Below are 22,584 nucleotides of genomic sequence, written 5' to 3'. Positions count from 1 at the left end.
GGCACAAAAAAAAAAGGGCGGAGGGGTGGGGGGGGGGAATTTTCTAATACACCCAGGGTCAAAAGAGGTCAAAACTAGCTTGGGCTGCCTCTTTAATAACAGCCTTCAGAAAACAAGAAGCCAACAGATGTTCAGTTTGAGGGAAAATTATATCTGTTGCATAGACCGCATGTGTTTATGTGCTTGTTGTTGTGTTCATGCTTCCTTCCAGTAAAGGCAACCGGAAGGTGTCTGTGGTGCGAAAGCGTGTTTTCTCTCTTCTCTGATTACTGCCGTCCTGGCATCTGACGCCCAGTAATGGAGACGTGGCTGTCAAGGAAATTTGTAGCTGTCTGCTGATAGCACTGCTCTTCATTCCAATCAACAGCTGTCAAGCCAGCCAGGGTCGTTATTAATGACAGCCACTAACTGCCTCACAAATTCTCGACACTATTTGAGAGGCGGCGTGAAATAAGGTTACGCTCGCCTCGTGTGCTGCAGGGGGGTTTGTTGCCTTCATCTCAGATATCAAAAAGCTCCTCTTCAAAAGCTCCTCTCTGGAGTTTGGGATTTTTAGAACAATGATTTGAAAGAATGGTCATTGGGAAAAAGAGCTCGACAGAAACTTAACATGAAACGAATTGATGGGCCACCAACCACTTAGGGAAGGCTCCATACCAGGAAAAAACACGACTCACTTTGACTTTCACTGATGCCCCCCCCCCACCACACACACACACACACACACACACACACACACACACACACACACACACACACACACACACACACACACACTTCCAATTTGTATTTCAACTGCGCTGCTGTCTAGTTTAGTAGATCACATGTTGCGTCCAATCATTTGTACCCTTCAACCTATCCCATCACATTTTGATTATTAGAGATGGCCATACTAATTGATAATGACTAATTGTTCAGGATTGTGTTGGCTGCACGCAACTGATCTTTGACTAACCGCATCTTGAGGTCATCAAGGCAAACTGGAGTGGTTCTGTTGATTCAGTGTCAATGTCGGCGCGGTTCAGAGAAAAACGTTGAGCTACATCCACATCTCAATAACAGACTTTAATCATAATAATAATAATACATTTTATTTATAAGCGCCTTTCAAAACACTCAAGCACACCTTACAATCAAAACAAGAACAATAAAACCACAGATAAAATTATAAATAATAAAAGAAGAGATTAATTTAAACTGAGTATGCGATTTCATTCAACCAGGAGTTCAAACTTAAGAACATTCATATAAAATGTTCCTGTTCCTGTCCTATAAATAACTGATCGAAAAAATAATTGTCAAATCCCTAACCTGACTCATTTCTATGGCAACCGGTGAAAGGGCAAAAATCTGACAAATGCTCACCATGAAGAGAACAGCACTCGAATGACTTATACTGCACCTAACACTTTCACAAAGAAAGCAATGCACCTGCGTTCAATAAAAATGTGAAACTTCTTCACCTAGGCAACAGCTGCTGGATTTGCTGGGACCCGTTTTGCCTGAATACAAAATCACAGCCACAGGTTGCCAGTTGACAGGATGACATCATAAAATTGTAATTGCCTCCTCAAGGCATTGAAGCAACCAGGGCAGAAAGGGCGTTTGTCAGCTGTTAAACTTGGGGACACGAACGCCACGAGCAAGAAAACAGCCAACAGCCGCTCGCTCCTGAAATGCTTTGCCGCCACTCTGCGGGTGAACGGAGCAGTGGCTGAGGGCGAGTCGGGGTTGACACCCAGAAGGTGACACCCCTTCCGAACTGCCTGCCAGGCAAAGCAGCGCAGCGGCCACGTTGGTTAAGCCTGCTGCACCCTGCTTGGCTCTGCGCTCCAGGCCAAACAGCGCGGTGGGGCGCCGCCCAGAAACAAACAAAGAATTCCACCACAAGCTACTCATCTCTCTATCTATAATATGTGGCTGAGTTGGCTCACACGGATTTCCTCCTATCTTTCATCTGCCAGATTACTGATCCGCCCTTTTAGGTTGATGAGTTGCTCCACAAAGAAGATTGATGCTGTTGGCTGTTATGGTCCTTGTGTTAAAAAAAAAAAAAAAAAAGGAGGGAAAATTCCTATTCTGTGACAACAAGCAATTACGTCCTAAAGAGGTGTAAGAAGCTTCTGGATTATCCTTGTCAGAGGTCAGATCAAGAGCAGCGTGCCTGCTATTTGTGAGTTGCAATAGAAGTAAAGACAGATTTTAGGCGTTTTATAATAAGTGTGTAATCCTTACCTAAGAAAACTTGAGCCTCAGAGGTGTAGGTGTTGTCAGGCCTCGTAGGACCGCTCCTTGCATCCCTCCCCGGTGCGCCAAAGAATGCTCACACCTGCAGCATTTTACCTCGGCGCGGTCTTGTGGGAAGCCACCTCCTGCAAGCACATGCGGATCACTTAGGAGATTTTGTGCCAATGTTTTGGCAGCTATCCGAAAAATGAAAGAGCAAAAAAAAAAAAAAAAAACGGCGATAGTAATAATGATGATTGTCTGTTACATGAAGTGGTGGCGCCATTCAGCCTTGTGGGTGTGTGCGTGTGCTTCATTAAGACCTGTTCTGCCTTTAGTGTCAAGCCACATTCCGCGACATGCTAAGCTGTTCGAGGCTGAGTGGCGGCATGGGAAGGCGGATGTCAATCAACAAACGCAACCAAAGAGTACATGGATGTGATTGATGTACATTGAGCCTGTTTGGTTTGTTTATGAGTTTTGTGAGATTAGAAGCTCATTTTGTAATCATCAGTAAATGTCAGGACCTGGAAAAAAAATATATAAGCACTGCCACATACTTTTGCCATCTGTGCACAAGCTTCCATATTCCCTCAGTGTAAAAATCTTTGTTCTGATGTCTCAGCTCAACACTTTTGACTTCATTGTCACTTTCAAACTTCATACCGCTTAATACATTACATTCATGTATTAAGGAGAACAAAAAAATCTAATTTGCATTCCAATGTTTTTTTTAACAAAACTATTCCAACATCGCATGTCCAGTGGAATAAACCAAGTAAAACATTTCAATCCTTTAATTGAGGTGGAGCATCAGTTTTTCAGGTGCCGTTTTAAATTAGTCGTGTAAAATGCAGCGCAATCCTTTGCACCACGCAAGATGTTCCATTTGCACACATTTCAAGTCACTGTTGCACTGTCTCTGCTTTCCACATTAAAATATTTCCATACTGTCGACGGCATAACTGTTCCATGACGCTAGTTTAACATTAGCTTCCTGCGACAACTACCGGACTGTTACCCCACTGGCTGTGTTTACTTGAGCTGTTTCCTGAACAGGACATCCCTAATATACACACACTGTATGTGCACAAGCACTTGGCGGAGGAGGCAAGGAAAAACTGCCTCTAAGCAAGAAACCTCAAACAGAACCCGGGCACTGTAGGCGAAGTGTCTGCCTCGATTGGTTGGTTTGAGATGGAGAAACAGAGGCTCCATCGAGAAATACAGACCGAAAACAGGATTGAGGGGTTGAGCAGCCGAGAGGAGGGACGAGAGAACAATGAGCACAACAAAAGAGGAGACAATATTAGCAGTCCTACTGAAGGCTTTATTGCTCGTTGACTCGCATGCGTAACCCGCGTTGCGTAAAGTCGTGAAAGGTTCGCAAACGAAGCCACCCAACTAGTTCGGCACATGCGCCCGGCGTTAAAAGATGAGCCTTCAAAGTTTTTTGAAAATAAAAAATAAAAAATAAAATTCTACGCTGGTTCAAGATGTGTATAATATTTACGTGAAACTGGTTCATGGTCCAAAACATGGGTTGAGGGCTTTTGCTATACATACTGCTCTTTTCCTGTCAAAGGGTGTTGAAAATAGTCCTTCAATTGTTGTGTTTGACACAAAGTGTCAGGGACATAATTATTTCGCATCAGTGGAGGGTAATGAGTATAAAAGTGGCTGACTGAAGCGTTCATATTCAGATTTGAAAGCATACCTTTGGGCGTTTGTACAAGTCAACCAAAGTTGAAGTCGGTTGGACAGTTTTCTCATCAATCTTTCTTCACACATGAGCCAAGCTAAGCGAAGGTGCCAAGTTAGGTGACATTTATGGGTAGTTTTGATACACCAACAGCTGTCTCCGCTAACCCACAATTTGAGCCTCATCACTTTCACTCCAAGCCATCTATAACAACCTCACGGTGGCACTTCAGTAATGAGCGGCATCCCTATAATTAAGATTCACATCCAGGAGCCATATCTGATTACATTTACTTATATACTGTAGCGCCATTATTTTGGGATCGAAAGTGCATTCAAGGGATCGTCTAGGAAAAATAAGTGATCGTGCACATGTTTTCACTGAGGGTATGCATGAGTACCAACACAAAAATGTTGGCACTGTTCGTCGTTTTGGAGCCTATGAATCGGATTACAGTGGTACCTCTACTTACGAACGTCTCTTCATACGAAATTTTCAAGTTACGAAACGTCTCAACGGGAAAATATTGCCTCTTGTTGTGAAAGAAATTTCAAGATACGAAAGGTAAAAATATAGTATGGGCCGGGACTCGTAGCTCAGAATTTCTTGAATGCAGCATTATTATAGCTGCTCTGCCATTGGCTATTACCGAGCATCATCCTGGCATCCCATTGGCTAAGAGAGATCTCTACCGTATCGGGCGTTCTGATACTTTTACATAAATGTGAATCCCCAGAAAAAGGGTTCACCCGTCGGGTGATCGCTCATTCTGCTGATGTTTTCCTTGGACATTTTCGAAGGATTGTTAAAAGCCGACAAAAGCAGACGTCCTTCGCTCAGTTCTTTACAAAACACCAGGCAAAAACCACTTCTTAGAGAGACTTAAAAGGGCAAAAAAACGACGAAGACGCAGTTCAAAGTTAAATGACCATCATTTTTATCCTTTACTCTCTTTGCTGTTTTTTTTTTTTTACATGATGCACAACTTTCATTTATTGTGCCAAAATCTAATTGTAACATGTATTTGGTACATATTTTGATGCACTTTTATGCTTTAGTAAACATTTATGTCTGAATTTTGGGGGGGCTTGGAACGAATTAGGGCATTTATATGGAAAACGTGTCTCTCCTTACAAACTTTTCCAGTTAAGAAATTTCTGCCAGAACCAATTAATTTCATAAGTAGATGTACCACTGTACTTATGAATCCAATTCTAAACCATACATACACAGGTGAAACATATTTAGAAATAAGTCAATGCGATACTATATTCTGATAAGAACATGTTGCAATGTCAGCCAAGGTCAATGGAGATTTTGTTGACCAGATAGCACGTCGTGCTTTGATGCACACGTTCTGTATTGTGCCTCTTAGAAATGTTAACACTGGAGAAACAGCACAGATATGGAAGCTCGTCATTGACGCCGAAATGTCAAAATGTGAGCAAGAACTGGATTCACACGCTCAGGTGGACTGGTTTCTTGACAAGCAAGCAATAAATGTGGCGTGCGCATGGCAAGACTCTCCACATCTATGCGGACATTGTTGCGCGCACCCCCCGGAATCACACCGCTGGCATGTGATCACGAGTATTTATTGCTGGGATTTTAATTCACGTCACATTCCCCCCCAAAAAATGAAAACATTCAGATAATATAATTGTCTCCCTCAGAAGAAATTGCATTCGTGCTGTAACGTGTGCCGCATTTACATGGTCAACATCATCATCCTCGCATGGCGCTTGTTCTTACATACCGAGTTCCTGCCAACCCTGCTTAGTTCATTTCATTAGACAGGGGAATTCCCTGATGTAGAATTCTTGCATTTCCCAAAAATCAAACAGAGTAACTCTTAGAAATAATGGAAATAACCGGCCTTAGGATATGTGAGGCTCAGTGAATTTAAATGATGTCGGTTTTACCACGAACCATTTTTCACAGGAACTTTTGTTGCAAGTGTGTTTCTGATGAAAGGATGGTTAAAAAAAAAAAACAACAAAAAAAAAACACGTTTTCGTTGGATGAGCAAATCTTGAGTCTAATACGCTTTGTTTTTGTTTAAACATCTAACCGTCTTGATTACAGAGCCGATGCGGTTTTAAGTATTATCAATTAGCTTGAAAACAGCAAGGCTGTCAGATTTTGCCTCGGCCATTTCGCCGAAGCAATTGTCGCCGCCGACGCCGTACATCATACACAACTGCCTTCTGGATTTTGTATAAACAGCAGTGAATTGTCCTGACAGACTCGCTGAGTTCTCTTCAGAGCAATTGTAAGCAACACCGGGAGCCGTTCCATCCATCCAGCCTTTGCAGGCGTACGAATGGCAAACCTCGCTTTTCTCCAATTCAAACATGATGAAGAGCGATATAGTCACACGACATTACAAGTTCACTTTTCACGTGTTGCGCCTGCCACCGAGCCCGACGTGCCTGGTCAACCACAAGCTCCATTATTCACGCACGCTCTGTGAACTAAACACTCGCTGGGTTTCATCTGTGGGAATACGAAAAATATCAAATTGTTGAATTTGCTCGCTCACTCTTATATCAGATTATTCGTCATTCAGCAGACACAAAATGAGAAATGATTTTGTCCTTCATTTGCTGTACCTCATTTTTACTTGGCTTGTATTCCTTTAAACAGAAACTTTTTTTTTTTGCACCCACAGTTTCCTGATATCTGGGTCGTCATATGTTTTAGTTTATAGAAGTCTAACTTTCACCTTTGGTGCTCTCTTCCAGTTAGATATAAATTACGATATTTAAACTGGCAAAATGAAAATAGCGAGATGTCATGTATAAAGTATCGGGACATTTGGCCATTGGAATTGAAATTGGAAGAAAACATTGAGTTGGTTGCGGCGTCAACTCTTCTGGAGATACTTTATATTGTGTTTTGAATGGCGTTGATGTCCATATTTCATTTCATTCATTTATAAAGACAAATAGTCTTTATAAATTAGTAATTACTTAATAATAAAAGGAATTGAGCAACTGTATGTAGTAGGATCTTGGAATTACAGGCTTTGGCAGCAGTTTAATCACCCATCATTTGCTTATTTTGTTGATGTTGTGATTTGCACCTCGAGGCCACCTATTAAAATGAAGGGCTTGAGGAAATGCCTTATTTCCATCTTCCTCTTCTCGACCTTTTCTGCCAATTCTCTGTGGCCTCCCGTCGACTAAATTACCTTGCGAATAAGTGCCGGATCTTAAAATCAATAGTAAAATCAACACGACTCGGGAATGGGAATAATATGGCTGCTAATATGGCCCCTACTGCTCGTTAAAAGTGTGCATGTGATTAACCTTATTACAAGCAAGTCATTTCATGGATTACATCACATTATTACATCTCACCATTAAAGACTCACACCTGACAACCTTTTAGGACTTGACATGACAATGATGGACATCTTGTTAGAGAGGTAATTTTGGGAGACACATCCCAAAAAATAAAAATTCGCCCAATGTGTCAAACACCCATTCTGCTCACATGTACATCGAGACGACTAAAACAATGAGAGGAAGCCATGGAAATGAACAATTTAATGGCTGAGCTATTAGCGTCGCTTTGGCTGGCAATGTTCAAGATGGATCGCTTATCTGACTTTAATAGCTGGCACAGCAGCATTAGTGCCGAGCTGAAGCGAGGAGAACAATACGGCACATTAGAGGGGCCAGCCAGCACATGCCAGAAACTGCTCCAGACTCCTAATTAGCATTCATTAACAGTAAGGGAAAAGAGCGATTATGCTCTTTAAGTAGTGCATTAGCTCATGTTGCCGTTTCCGCGTGTCAGCAGATTTAAAGAGGGAGATTGTGCCGCCGCATCAGGGGAGACGACTTTGTGCTGACTGCGAGGTTATTGCTGCTGTTTGTGATGACCTTAAAATTCACCACCGCGCTTTGTTTACACGGTTTAGTACCGCTAACAAGGCCTCCGGCTGAGTCAAACAGGACTGTCTGTTGCTGTTGCCGCAGACTCTGAGACCGGGACGGGACTTTCCTTGGTGCTGCCGCATTTATAGCACAGCTACCACCTAGAATGGATCGTGATTACCGTATTTTCCGGACTATAAATCGCAGGGTTTTTTTATAGATCATTATAAATCACAGGTGTCAAAGTCAAGGCCCGGGGGCCAGATTTGGCCCGCCACATCATTTTATGTGGCCCGCAAAAGAAAATCAAGCATGTGAAGTTCAATGATGCTGAACCAAAATTTCAAATTGTCATATGTAATCCACAATAACAGTCATTATTCTTGACTTCTGATTTTCAAACTAGTTATTCATCAATTTGTTGTGCGCAGTGTATGTAATATGTGGAGGGGATTAAACATTTATAAGGTTCCCCAAAATTCATAATGGCCCTCCAAGGGAAAACAGAACTACAATGTGGCCCGCGACAAAAATAAGTTGGACACTCCTGTTGTAGATCATTGAGGAAAAGTTTTGAGATTATGTTTGAGTCATTTTTTTTCAAATCACAAAAACCTGTCATCGAAACAGGGGTGTGTAGACTTTTATATCAGATCGATCGATGGATAGATGAAAGAACATTCCAAGTCTAGTTGCACACCAACTGCTAATTTACTTGTGTTTTTATTTTTATCAATGTCATGTTGGTGCGGTACGGTCCTACGTCCATGCAACTGCAGGTTGAGTGGCCGGATGCTTTGAAACCACACTGACAACATTAAAAAAAAAAAAAAAAAAAAAAGAATAAAAAAGAGCAATATGATATTTGTATAGGCAAATATTTTCATGCAGCTCATCTTTAGAATGCATGCGTGCCTAATAAAGACAGGCAATTCCATGTATTTATTTTGCAGTCTTCAAAAACAAACCTTTTCCATCATAATTATCATCATCCATCATGAGAAGTAAAACATTGACACATCCAATGTTCAGCTGTTCACCGTCAGCAAACGGGAGTGACCGCAGGAACTCTCAAGATTAACAATCACTTCCTCTTGCAGAATATTTAAAAAAAAAAAAAAGAAAAGAAATGTCGGTGGGCTCAAAGGAAGTAAGCAAGATAAACGTAAGCAGGAATTGGTTCGCTTCCTTTTTTTATTATCTTGATTGTTGTTGCAGAAGCAGGCAGTCAAAGTTCACGAATACAGAGTGCCATTAACCACCTATTTTCTCTCTTTCTCTTTCTCTTTCTCTCTCTCTCTCTCTCTCTCTCTCTCTCTCACACTCACACACACACACACACACACACACACACACACACACACACACACACACACACACGCACGTACACACACTTTTACCTCAAAGCAACCCTGTGTGCTCAGCTAATATTGACTCTGCTGACTTACACTGCCTCTATTGAGTCAAACACAGAAGTGTTTGGCCAGAATTAGAACATCATTGAGACAACAGCCGTGGAGCTGCCCAGGCTGAGGACGAGGTGCTAATCGAAAGCAGAGCAAGGGAGCTGCATCCACTCAGTTGCTTTGTTTACATGCACTAAAAAAAAAAAAAAATGTTTTTAAAAAGTTAAAGTAAAAAAAATATATATATATATATATAAACGATTGCAATAAATTTGGGGCAATTTGGACAGACAATTCATATCTTCAAGAAGTCAAAGTCGTTAGCCTATTAGCATCTGAGTCATATTGACTCATTTGATTTAACATGATCAGAAAAGACAACTTGAACATCGTCGACAAAGCGCAAAGAGACGCCAAACTCAGCACCGGGATTCATTTGTGAGCATAAACGTAGTAAGTGATAGATTGTCAGCTTCACAGAGACTCTGGCAATTTGTGGTTCGTGTCTTTGCAGTGGAAACAAAGTACAGTGAAAGTCGCCAACGTGCGTGTGTGTGTGTGCAAAAGCATCATTAATCTCCGGTCTTCTAGAAATTCTTACCTTAGTCACAATAGCGATGACGATAACTGCTCCTTGCCAAACATAAAACAGACAAAGAAATACTCATTTGTGCATATTTAGTCCTTCTTGGGAGAAATTAAAAAAAAGACAAAGAGTTTACGATATTGCTGGCAAATTTACTGCCAAAGCATCTTTTCCTTTCTGGCTGGCTACCGTTAATTGCGCCTGCAGTTACTTTGCCGTCGACACTCGTCAGATTTTATAGGCTGCGTACGCAAGCTTAGCTCCTCGGGCCGTTTTTAAAGGCCCCAGCTTCCTCATTTGAAAACATAAACCTCGAATACAACTTTGCCTTCCAAACTACCACCTAGTTCAAGGGAAATATTTTTGGCATGCGCCGCTGATGGGAAACGAAGCGCCCAGAATAAAACGAAATGCAGTCATGGAAGAGTTGAATGTGAGCTTGGTGAGCCTTAAACTGGAAATGGAAGTTTTCTGAAAGGACACAAGACTACCCCCCGCCACCCCCCCACCACCATCAAACCTTTAACAGTTAGTAATGCGTATCATGAATTGTGCACGGAGGGCTAGATTTAACGAATCAATGCCACAACACAGCCTCCGTGTGTGTTGAACTGATACGGCTTGTTGAGTGGAGCCCCCCCCCCCAGGGAAGGAAATGACCACATTTTAAACCGCAAGAAGGAGGTTGAAGAGCACAGTGGAAGGCTGGTGGCAGCGCAGCAGCCTTTGCAGCTTAGGTGGTTTAGTTTTATCCCTACAGGCACTCTGAATGTTTTGAATGTCCCTGGGTTATGTATTCACTGGGTCATGTAAGTTAAACGAGCCGAGCATAGTGTAAATAGAAGAGAGGAAGAGACAAGGATGCAAATGCGGTCTGTGGTGGTGTCGGGAGGGATGACAAAGAGATGTCAGCCTTTTCCCACATTTTACTTTCAAATGAGCCTCAACTGACTGCGAAGGCCAACGACCTCATTTATTTAGTCAAAGATTCTATTATCGGCAACTCTTTAAAAGCCAAATGATTTATATGTATCCCTCAACACCTATTGTTCCTGAAACTTTTCATGCAAAAATAAGAAAAGCAATAATAATGTCACGGCGTCGCCAAATGCGCTCGTTAAAACGTCCAAACGGATTCATCTGCTATTCATGCGTTTGTCTCTATCCCACACATAGTACACCTCTTTCGATTTTGCTTTCTTTTCTGTTGAACTCAAACAGGGATGGGCAACTAGCAGCCCACAGCCCGCGGTTAATTTTTTTGTTCACGTTTCCTTTGGTTGAGCAGCCATAACTTGTAATACCGGGGTTCACCACAGGGTGGCAGAAACAGTGCCTCCTTGACCAAGAATGCAGTTGCACGTCAGAGAAGGAGAGTGTGTCTTGGCCTCTCGTCAAGACCAGTGGGTCAAGCCCCTTTCAGGTAAAATAGGAAGCAGATTATAATGCAAAGCTATCTGCCTCATTTGCTAAGAGACGCTATCAGTCATAAAAGAGAGTGTCTGATCTCAAAAGTACCGTATTTTCCGTACTATAAGGCACTTCGGAGTATAAGGCGCACCTTCAATGAGGGGCCTATTTTAAAACTGTTTTCACATATAGGGCACACTGCATTATAAGGTGCATAGAATAGAAGCTACAATAGTGGCTGTGGTTGCGTTAGGCATCCACTAGATGGTGCTACTCTACAGGAGAATACAATACAACACACTACATCTTTATTTATGCAGAGCCTTCACAACCGCTGCGGCTATAACAAAGCGCTTTACAGACCATTTAAAATACTACGTCCAAGAAATCAGAATATTGATCCATATAGAAGGCGCATGGATCAGAATATAAGGCGCACTGTCAACTTTTGATGAAATTTAACGCTTAGCGTGCGCCTTATCGTGCCTTATAGTGCAGATAATATGGAACACAAACAACGGCATTTCATTTCCCCACCAAAAAAGATTCGACCTTTGTTCAGGAAGAGTGGATCTTTTATAAATGCAACTGAGCATAAAAACCTATTATGATATTGTTCTGTACATTGGTTTAACTAAAAATAAAAAAAAATCAATAAAATCAGAAAACATGCACATATTTTGTCCCTATTCAAAATGCCATTTTGTGATACATCTGCTTAGGAAGTGCACAGTCCTATGTAGCTTCAAAAGCATAGCTGATGAAAAATCGTTGTTCAATTTGCCCCTCTCTGATCTACAATAAATAATTAATTTAACTTACTGTATGTTTGCAGGGCACCAGACTAGCCCTAAATTGTCGTTTCAGTCAATTTGTCATCTACTCGCATATGTGACCAGTAAATTTGCAATGTTCATGTTAAAATTGTGCATCATATTACAGTGCTTTATGATAATCTGAAATATACCATTTAGGAATGACCCCTCCCCCCCTCAAAAAAAAATTTGTCTCGTTTCCCATGAACACTTGGACCCACTATGCTACTATATTTTAATGTCAGTCGTTACAGTGGTTTGGGGATTTTATTTTCCAGCAAAGTGGCAGTGTCTTCGTTTGTTTGTATGATTCCGCAAAAGCCAAAAAGTGAAACTTTTCCCTAAAGGCTCAAATCCCATTTCCACGTTCACCTCGATGGAGGCCGCTACTCTTCACATTTCACATAATAAGCTTTTCTCACAAAGAAAACTCTTTCAAGGTTTCGATACTCCTCCACTTGTCACCTAGCAAGTGTCAATTGGAAGCTCTTTTGTGTTCTCGGCGAGGATTTCCTGGCATTTCGCTGCTTCCACAATGTTACAGCCGGTTTGATGTTAGCTATTTGAGGTGGCACGCAATCAAGCAGAAGTCAGATGAACAAAAGAGGGGGGGAAAAAAGAAAGAAGAACTGGCGAGGCGGACATGTTTGTCTGCTTATATTGAGGAAGAAAGAGTGGAGGGGCGTTGTCTGTTCTACATTTGAATACACTCAGTTCCTGTTCAAATACAGAGGGTGCTAGCCAAACAAGCTTATTCAAGGGGGGGTTCTTTCTGTGCGGACCGTGTTAGCTCAGCAAATCCAGCTCCACAAACACGCTTCAAAAGGATTCAGCCATCTCGGCACAGTGCTTGATGCGCGTATTGATCACGCTGCGGCCTGGGAGAAAACACGACCGCTCTGGTTCAAGCTCAGATCGACGAGAAAATAGCCAAAAACATGCCATCTGCCATTTGGCAGCATGACCGTTTTTTGGGGGGCCCGTAGGCGGATGCGATTAGTAGTAAACATCTCAAAACCCATTGATTCAAACTTGCATATTCAGCTTAAATCCATCTCTTCCTTTATTTCTAATTTTATCTATGGTTTTATTGCTTTGCTCTTGATTGTAAAGTGTCCTTGAGTGTTGTGAAAGGCGCTTATAAATAAAATGTATTCTTATTATTTTTTATTATGATTATTATTATGATTAAAAAGACAAGAGACCAGAAAATTGGATCAAGTCGCGATGAGGACAGGCTGCAGAGCTTTGTGTCATCCGCAACATAGGAAGCACAACAGAATTGAAAATTGGAATTCATTGCAAATGGCTGAAGCTGATGGATCGCAATTGGAATTCCATGAACATTTTGGGGAAAATGAGGATGATGATGTCACGGGCACGTGAGTTTGGGCGATTGGGGTGAGGGCGATTGGGGTTTGGGCGATTGGGGTTTTGGCGTTAGGGCGATTGGGGTTAGGGCGATTGGCGTTTGGTGTTTGGGCGATTGGGGTTTGGACGTTAGGGGTTTGGCGTGAGGGCGATTGGCGTTAGGGCGATTGGGGTTTGGGCGATTGGGGTTAGGGCGTTTGGGGTTTGGGCATTTAGGGTTAGGGCGATTGGGCTTTGGGCGTTTGGGGTTTGGGCGATCGGGGTTTGGGATTGGGAAAGCATGTAGCCTAACAGTGGGGTTTGAGGGGAAGGGCGCCAGGCACATTTTCCGACAAAACTATTAATTGGAAGGGTGGGGAAAATGACATACACAAATGAGATGAACACCACAGGTTAATTTTAAAGGGTTTTTATTGATTTTAGAAGCTTTCCCTGAAAATTAAGGACAATTCAGAGCATAATTTTACAACTTATTTTTTGATGGCTTTTTATTAACTTGAAGGACCCGTGGGAACCCTGTTTATGAGGGAAACAAGCGTGCAGTGTTCGAGGGGCTTCCAGGTGCCACATGTCCAATGGCAAGAAAAGGCAAAGTCAACAGAAAGGCAACACTTCCAGAATCACACAGTCAACTTGTAAGCGCCACAAAGACAAACAAAGGCAGTTCCTCTCCCAGCCACCCACGGCCCTGCTCCTGTCTCACACCGAGACCATCAGTCACAATGATTTCTCTGCCAGCTGTCCCGGTGTTTGCTTAAACTGGCCTCGCAGGCAGTTTCGGTCTCTTTTCAATTTTTTCCTCCACGTTACCCGCCGCGCGCTGCGTCGTTGCTATCCGAGGAAGCCAGAAACAGATTTATGCGCTCCTCAGGTGATGTTCAAATGCAAATGCTCAATGGGCATTAATCAAGTGGAGAAACTCGGCGTGAAAATAACACGCTCGGTGAATTACAAGACACCACGCATTAGGCATTCGGTGTTTTTGCTCCGGTCCTGTTCGCCAGAAACCTAATCTTTGCGGTGCACAAGGATGCTGTAATCTCAGACTTTCTACGCATACCTGCTCTTGTGTGATAAAAGGTGCTGGTTTATTATACCGAACGGCCATGTCTAATGAATCAAGTAACAACTTCTTAGTGCACCAGCTATAATTGCCGACCAATTACAAGTGCAATGTGCAAAGTACTGGAAAATAGTAGCAGTGTGGAAGACTTTATTTTTAAAGATGAGCTATTAGTGTGTGGATTTAAAGCCCAAGTATTGGTCTGACTTTATGTGGTTTTAATTTATAGTAAGTACAGTGAATAAAAAAAGTCGACACAAACCCTCTTCAAATGCCCGGTTTTGGCGATATTAAAAAAAAAAAGGGAGACCCAGGTAAATCATTCCAAAATGTTTTCCTTCATCAATTTACAACTTCATTTGATAATCCAAAATCTTTTCAAGAGGAAGTAAAAATAAACTGACATAAAATGGTTGCGTAAGTGTGCAAAGACTCATAACTATGCAAACTCATGTAAATGGAGTCAGCACACACTTGCCACCATTGAGAGCGACTCTGATTAACCCCAAATAAAGTTCTTCTGTTCTAAGTAGGAGTTTCCTGACCTTTTTCTTAATCATATCTTACAAGCACAGGCCGAGGGGAGGCTGCCAAGAGGCCAACACTGACGGAGCGAAAGGAATTTCTGGCAAATACTTTCTGTTTCGTACATGTCACAACTATCTCCCGTCCTCTTCATGTGTTGTACTCCATATGGAGTAGCATGGCAAGACGAACGCCTCATCTTCCGAAGAAAACATCCAAGCCTTGCTAGATTTCGGCAAAAAAAAATTTTTAAATCTCCCAAAAGCGTTTCGGGAAATGTGTTACATTCTGATGAAACAGAGTTGAACCTCTTGGCAAAAATTCCAAAAAGGGTGTTTGGCGAAAACTCAACAATTTTCATCACCAGAGGAACAACAACATGACTGCAGTGAAGCATGGTCGGTGGCATTATCATGCTTTGGGGCTGCTTTCCTTGAGTTCCAAATACTAGTCAGTGAAATTAGAAAATCTTTGGCATCTGCGAGGGAGCAAAAACAAACAAACAAAAAAAGTCAGGAAAAGCCTACTAGAACATCTGAATAGGTGTTAACTAGTGGCTCTTGGCAGGTGTGGGCTGACTACCATTTTACATGAGTTCTCATGTGATGGGTTCACCCCAATTTTTTTTTTTTTTTTGGAGTTGTACAGGTTATAGGTCACAAAAACCCTGACTTTGAACAAGGGTCTGAATATATCCACTACATTTGCTTTTTGCTAATCATGCTCATTATTTGGGGGCGGGGCAAAAAAGGCAACCTCTGTCTCATTCAGCCATTATCTCGCCATCATCCATTTTAGCTGCTCTGCACAAGCTTGAGTTCAACCTCCCCGCTCGTTTCGTCAGCAAACCCCTTTCAGTGGCGCTTAAGTCATCTGCCAACTGCACGCAAAGCCGCAGCTTTAACTGGATGACATCAAGCACTTGTGATTTCTTTTTTTTTTCTTCTGCTTCTCAGGGACGCATTGCGGTTACAATGAAAGTGAGTCAATGGAAATCCGTCATGGCATACTGTCACCACAGGAAGGACACCGCCAGCTAAAAGTGCAGCAAGTGTACACTCAGCTGACAACTGCAAGCACTTAGTCGACTGCTGAGAACACAGAGGGCAATGGGGCTGAAATACTCAGCCAAATTTGGTGCATTGTGATGGCGGTTTCCAATATTTTCAGTCAAAAACTACTCATTGTGTTATTTAGAGGGCCATTTGCCCAGATCACAAATAGTTTCCGCATCTTCCATGAATCAGCACTAGCCAAATCTTTTTATTTTTCCTTCCTAATTTACCGAGCCTTTATTTCTTCCCAATTACAAACATTTTGATTCCAACAATACATTTTTCATTGCGCCGACTGCTGAGGCTAATTACTTCTTCTTTGTTGTCTTGGTTGCGACTTTTGGCCACTTCTTCAATGTTACTCTGAAGTTCGTTATCTGCATGTGTGCACCAGACTGCCCCCAAGAGGCTAAGATGTGCACAGCAACATAAGGCACACAGAATACCGTAATTAGTACAAAGCCAGGTTGTGATATTAATTAGAAGTAGCGACGTGCAAGGGAATTTGCGTTAAAAACGTTGGAGAAGAAATTAGTGAGCAACAAAACTCTCCATGTCATTTTGATCAAAACGTAGTCTTGTGCCTATACGCTATTTTTAATGTATTTTGTGGTGATACCTGAAGTAAAAACATTGAGAACTGCTGATTTAAGTCAATATATGTGTCTGAAAGTGGACATGTAATGAAAAAATACAGTAGGTTTCTTTTAATATCGTGATGACTGTGTATTAATTACAATATGAACATTTGTGAAATGTTTCACAATGAACAGTGCATGCTCATGGCAGACCTCGAGGTGCAGCTCTCGCTGATTCTTCTCAAGAGCCTCTTTGAAAACCTGTAATGTTGATTAGGGGCTCAAACGTAATAACATCTCTATTCTCGTGCCACTTGGCATCGAGGGTTTGCAGACCCTAATAGTGCGGTGCAAGCCTGGTCAAAAAGCAAAGCACTTTGAGTGAATTTAATGGCCGCTAGTTGCTCCGGGCTCTTGACCTTCTCCAAGAGGCTTCATGTTAGTCACTCTTCAGCGCTTTTCAGTTGAAATGCAGCCAGATGAGATTTCAACTGTCTCTATAAAGCTGGGATCAGCGTCGACTCACGCGCACTCACATTTATTTGGATTGCAGGAAAGTGCTGATTCACAATTACAGTGTGCAATTTCAATGTAAACAGACCTGGGGGGGAATTGATGTTCCGAGTGGTGACGCACCTGTATTGTCAGGACAAATACTTGTCACTGTAGCTGATACACTCCAGGAAAAAAATTGCATTTCATATGTAATTGCAATTCATACTCTGCGGTCCCTTTTGAAAAGATGCCCAAATTGAAATCAGTGAGCCCATAGAAACGCGAATGAAGCTTCTCCGAGGTCTGCCCAATTATAACGGTAGTTCTGTGCTGCCACTCTGTGGTTATTGATTGTATTGCATTGGGCTAAATGTGTAAACAAATAAAGCTGGTGCTAAGGAATTTTATTCTCGAGTACAATGACACTGGGAGCATTCCGTTAATCAAAGGCAACTTCGCCACTTTAAAAAAAAAAAAAAAAACCTCTGAAGACTAGACTATGCTTCAGAAAGGACGACAGGGCTACAGCCACCACATAAAACTGACCTAGATATCACATACTGTATTCTGTTGGTTCTTACAACAAAAAATATTTTATAAACAACTTTGGAAGTGTACACTTGCATAATACAACCGCATCAAATGTTAAATATCAGCATAGGAAAAAAAGGTTTTGGCTATTGCACAAAAAGATAAGAACAAAATGGAGTGATCGTCAGTGGATCCACTTGCTGCTTTCAGGGTTTTCTGCGCCTGTAAAAATCAAATTGATTTCTTGAATTCGTCCTCCGGTCATGTTTTCCCAATATTGTGAGTGAAAGATGCGGCGGCTTACTTCGTGATACAATGATGCTCGAGACCAGGTCCCATGGTGGAGCCGGCCTTCATCTCCATAGCCACAGCACACTATAGAGAAATCACTATTTGAAACCGACTTGAACAATAAAACTTCTTTTCATTCATCATTTTTAATACGACTGACAATACCGCAAAAACAAAACATTCCAGCTTTGCTGCCTTAACATATTTTCCTCCTACAAAGGAGGCTCACTTGTGAGAAATGTGTTACTAGTAAATCACTTTGGCAAAACATCAACGCAGACAGCAGTCAGGCTTATGTTCAGTTTTGGTTGTCCAGATGTTTGATTATCTGCAGGCTCATTTATCACTTGCTTCATGCATGCGTTTCATTTGTGATAGAACATTACATGTTTTACAGCTGTTTTTGTGCTCAGGCCAAGTGTTGTGTGCAGTTAAGACAGATAGAGAAAAATTTTTCAAGCTGTTTAATGGCACTCCCACTTGAAGTTTACTGTGAAACTCAACCTAAAACAAAGACATTGTGTATTTAAGATACTCTGCATTAGGAAATGTGCTTGACTTATTGCATAAACAACTAGAGGGACATGTGAACAAAAACGGTGAAGCAACACCTAGCCAGAAAACAATACTACAGCATTTTCTTTATCCTCTGTGAAAAATCACTATTACTGCAGCTTACTGAGTTGTGACCATCTCAATGTCCTTTATATCTGTTTGTCTTTATTACACTGCCCCCAGGTGGCTAAGGCGCAAGCACCAGAAGGAGCCACACAATCACAATAAATGAATTATAATGCACAAACTAATTCTTTATATTCCATTTAATTATGTCATCATGATGTGTTTTAGAATACACAATAAAGTGCTATTTTTCTTATTAAAAAAAAAAAAATATATATATATATGCACATTTTTGGGGGATTTTCATTTTAAATAGTCAACAAAGATTTTTGATGCGGGTCCTTTGAGTTACAAGCCTTGACACAGAACAAATTAAACTTTGGGGTGGGACTCGTCAATTACAGACTGATTTTCTCTGTTCGCACCAGGGCAGTTTCCATCCCCTACAAATACTGGGTGGAGGGGGGGAGTGGGTCAGATGTATTTTCAGAATCAATCTATTCCAATGTTTACTGATCATAATTATCCTACCCTCTTCTCCACATCGGCCACAGATCCACCTTTTTGGTCTCCGCTATCTCCTTCTGAAGATTTCCTCTTGCGGCTTAGGAGAAGACAAAAACACAGTTATTTACTTGAAGGGAGAGAGAGAAAAAAATTGCGTGGAAGCTCAGCAATGAGTTAATACCATTCAATCGTGGTGAGTTGCTGTTTCAATGTCTCGATGTCAGTAAATTGAACAGCCTGTCCTCCTCCTCTGGTTTTCATCACATCACCCTGGTACATGCACATAATTGGATCAGCGAGTGGCCTGTGCTTTTTATGCGGCAGATCCACAGAGAACTCCTCGATGTGAGCAATGTTAAGGAGTATGCTGTGGTGCTGCTAAACTCCTCAAACCAACTGACCTTAATAAGTTGGGTCTGTATCTCGCCGTCGGAGGCAACTTCCTGGTGCGTCAACACATATCTGTCGCACTTGGACAGCGCCTTCTCATTGGGAGCAGACACTTTGATGGCGTTCGGGATGATGGGCTGCAGCACCGTTCCTAGGTCCAGGCTGGAGGAGGGCTTGTGGTCCACCCACTTCTCCCCACCTGCCGAACGGGATCGTCGGTGCAGGGGCCGAACCGGCGTCGACGTCTGGTTCGAGCACACGGAGGGAAGCAGCGTGCCCCGACGTTAAAGACAAACGTCACAACCAGAGAAATAATTCAACTTGGCATCACTACTAGACTAGCAGGCGATGTTTCAATTGTGTATTTAAATAGGAATCCTGTAAACAAGAATATTTAAGATCATCAAAGTTGGCGTGGCATCCATAATAAGGCAACAATTTTCACAACAAATTATTACTTGATCATTGATGGCAATAAATCAGAGACCTTTCGATGACACTTTTTTTATTTACCACAATCGAGTTGATACTAGTCAATGAAAATTGGATGCCAACCAACCACGATCTTAAACAGCAAAATTGACATATTTCCTTCAACATATTGTCGCTGTCGGGTGGAATCCACACATCTCCAAAAACACCGCTTTTGCTCTCAACATTTCTCTTGAGTTACCATTCATCTCTTCATGAGTGATGGAATAGATAAAGCAGTGAGCTGACTCAGCAGGAAGGGTGAAGTAAGTGACTACGGTACCTTCGTGGCTAGACTGCGTTAAAGTATCTGCTGCTGTACCCATTTCTCAGTGGCCAAAATGTAACAGAAATGAGGTCTGCTCCCAAACCCAGCCTACCGTCGGTGAGGGCGAAGCGGATCTTTTTGCGGGCAAGGGGGCTCGCTGCTCCTCCCTGGGGGGCGGCGGCTTCGGTTGTGTCTGACGCGGCGGGGGCTCGGGGCGACCCGGCGTCTTGCCTTCGGTCACGATGGCTTTCAGTTGCTTCAGCTTCTCGTCTTTCACCCACAGTTTGTTCTGCATCTGCTGTTGCATTGCGTTCACGCGCCGTTCCTGCGTGGCGACACGAAAAGCTCGACGTCATACAGAATGAGGTGGCTTTCGCAAAATGAAAATGGTATCTTGTTTAAGCGGGAGACACTCACGCATTCCTTTTCCCACTTGTGCTGCGTGTCCGTGACGGCGCCTTGCATGCGCTGCTCCATGCGTCTCTTCTCCGACAGCTCTCGCTGCAGCCTCTGCGCCCCCGTTTCCAATTCGTGCTGCAGGGAACGCTTGTCATCCTCATAGATTTTGGTGGTTTTTTGAAGGATGTCAATCTGGAACAGGGACATAAAACATGTGTTTCTAGAGAAACCCACCCTGAAGGGATCGAGCCTTGGACATGACCTCACCTTATGCTCAAGCATCTTTGCTTTTTTCTCCAGCCGCTCAATTTCTGCCTTGTTGTTTTGGATGATCTTGTCCTTCTCCAAAAGCTTGCCGTTCTGCTCGTGAATATAATTCTCTTTGGAATTAATGTTGCTGTCAAGCTTTTGGAGGAGGGATGTCATCGTGTTGGCTAAAAGACCAAAAAGGAAGCGGACAGGTAAGCCAGGAAGACTCAAGACAAGCGGGCATGATTTCAAACATGAGCAGGCACCTGCTTTGTTGTAGTCTTCTAACATGGTCTGTCTGATTCTGTGCCTGTTCTGGAGAGCCTCAATCAGCCTTGGCAAGGTGATATCGTCGTGAGCGTCTGTCACCTCGGCAGTGGGGATAGGGGGGAGGCTGTGCATCGCCAAGTTCAAAACGGAAGGTATGTCTGGGAGGAAACACGAGTTCATCGAAACCAGCTTTTTTTTTTCTGGTCTGTGGCAAACGTTCATCTCACTAGCACATTCGCGCATCATATTTTATTGGGCGGGGGGGATAGATTGTTCAAAGACTGGCATCCGACAGTGTCAACCAAAACTGGGCCTTAGCATCTTTGGCCTTTCACACAACACTACCTCTGTCTATTGGACCGCCGCGCTCCTCCAACTTGCGAGACAGCTCGTCTTTGAAAGCCTGGTTTCTATTGCGGCGGCCCGGCGTGAAGCCGCAGATGGGTCGGTCCATTGGCCGAGCGACTTCCACTTCCTGCGTCATTTCTGCAAAGCGCATCACCAGCTGGATAATTGGAGAGAACGCTACGTTAGACGAAGGAGGAACTTGGATGTGAATGGGGGGGGGAGAACACATGCCGAGCTCACCAAGGTTTCTTCGTAGTCATCAGCCTTTGGGTTGACGCAGACAATCATTTTGACTTTGCCTTCTCCATCAAAATAGTTTTTGAAAAGATGGGTGACTTTGGAGTCTCTGTAGGGAACCATCTAAGCGCAGAAAAGTCGACCTATCACTCACATTGTGAACTCAAGCGGACGGGCAATATCCTTCAACGGAACACGAACCCTGTTTGTCCCACACATCTGGTTTTCCCGCAGGATCTCGATACACGTCCGCAGAGTCAGCAGAGATTGGTTGATGTTCCCTGCATGGCGAGACGCATGCAATTGAACATCACATGCATCCCCCGCTAAGCATGAAGTCAAACCTGCCCGTGGCAAGCTTTTAAATCCTACCTGCTTCACGTATGCGAGTGCCCTCGGCCCCCGTTCTGCCAGTTCGCTCACTTCCCGCCAAGTCCACCAGACACAGCTGGCTGACCGCCACTTGGTTCTTCTCATTCAAAAAAAAAAGTCAGAAGGGGAAAGGAGCAAATCAAGTCAAAGCAGTTTTTTTTCGCTGGCCTGGGGGGGAAGTCAGCCGGGTTGGCCGTAAACATTTGGAGGAAAATGTGTACAATTGGATAGAAAGAAATAGTAGGCCAGCGCGATGCAAGTCGGCGGTTCGAGCAAGCCGACTCATCCGATTCATTGACTATTCACTGGAAGTAGTTGATCAAAACAATTTATTCTAAAAAGATTCAACAGTGGCAGTCCTAATCCATCCATCCATCCATCCATTTTCCACCGCTTATCCGGGGTCGGGTCGCGGGGGCAGCAGCTTTAGGAGGGAATCCCAGACTTCCCTCTCCCCAGCCACTTCTTCGAGCTCTTCCCGGCGGATCTCGAGGCGTTCCCCGGCCCGCTGGGT

The 22,584-nt window shown here is 43.0% G+C and overlaps 1 protein-coding gene and 1 long non-coding RNA gene across 3 annotated transcripts in view; both read right to left on the bottom strand.

Annotated features, from left to right (window-relative positions):
- Positions 1-10,186, bottom strand: part of LOC109519388 (uncharacterized) — a 23,851-nt gene extending 13,665 nt beyond the window's left edge. The window contains exons 1-2 of the long non-coding RNA XR_002168946.1: positions 9,820-10,186; positions 2,236-2,372 (exon numbers count right to left, since the gene is read on the bottom strand). This is a non-coding gene — a long non-coding RNA (uncharacterized LOC109519388). The remainder of the gene's footprint in view (positions 1-2,235; positions 2,373-9,819) is intronic.
- Positions 10,187-17,284: 7,098 nt separating this feature from the next.
- kif23 (kinesin family member 23) overlaps positions 17,285-22,584 on the bottom strand; it is a 10,626-nt gene continuing 5,326 nt past the window's right edge. For both annotated transcript variants that reach the window (XM_019875986.1, XM_019875987.1), the window contains 13 exons: positions 22,071-22,167; positions 21,900-21,979; positions 21,702-21,821; positions 21,459-21,618; positions 21,110-21,271; positions 20,862-21,028; positions 20,613-20,786; positions 20,308-20,520; positions 19,468-19,701; positions 19,248-19,336; positions 19,091-19,163; positions 17,952-18,022; positions 17,285-17,869 (listed from right to left, as the gene is read on the bottom strand). In XM_019875986.1, the coding sequence (XP_019731545.1) occupies positions 17,854-17,869; positions 17,952-18,022; positions 19,091-19,163; positions 19,248-19,336; positions 19,468-19,701; positions 20,308-20,520; positions 20,613-20,786; positions 20,862-21,028; positions 21,110-21,271; positions 21,459-21,618; positions 21,702-21,821; positions 21,900-21,979; positions 22,071-22,167 (1,656 nt within the window). In that variant the 3' untranslated portion in view covers positions 17,285-17,853. The remainder of the gene's footprint in view (positions 17,870-17,951; positions 18,023-19,090; positions 19,164-19,247; positions 19,337-19,467; positions 19,702-20,307; positions 20,521-20,612; positions 20,787-20,861; positions 21,029-21,109; positions 21,272-21,458; positions 21,619-21,701; positions 21,822-21,899; positions 21,980-22,070; positions 22,168-22,584) is intronic.

This window comes from Hippocampus comes, unplaced genomic scaffold, assembly GCF_001891065.2.
Source record: "Hippocampus comes isolate QL1 unplaced genomic scaffold, H_comes_QL1_v1.1 scaffold142, whole genome shotgun sequence".
NCBI classification, from domain to species: domain Eukaryota; kingdom Metazoa; phylum Chordata; class Actinopteri; order Syngnathiformes; family Syngnathidae; genus Hippocampus; species Hippocampus comes.
Note: the sequence above shows the minus strand (reverse complement) of the source record. Positions and strands in the feature narration are given on the sequence as shown.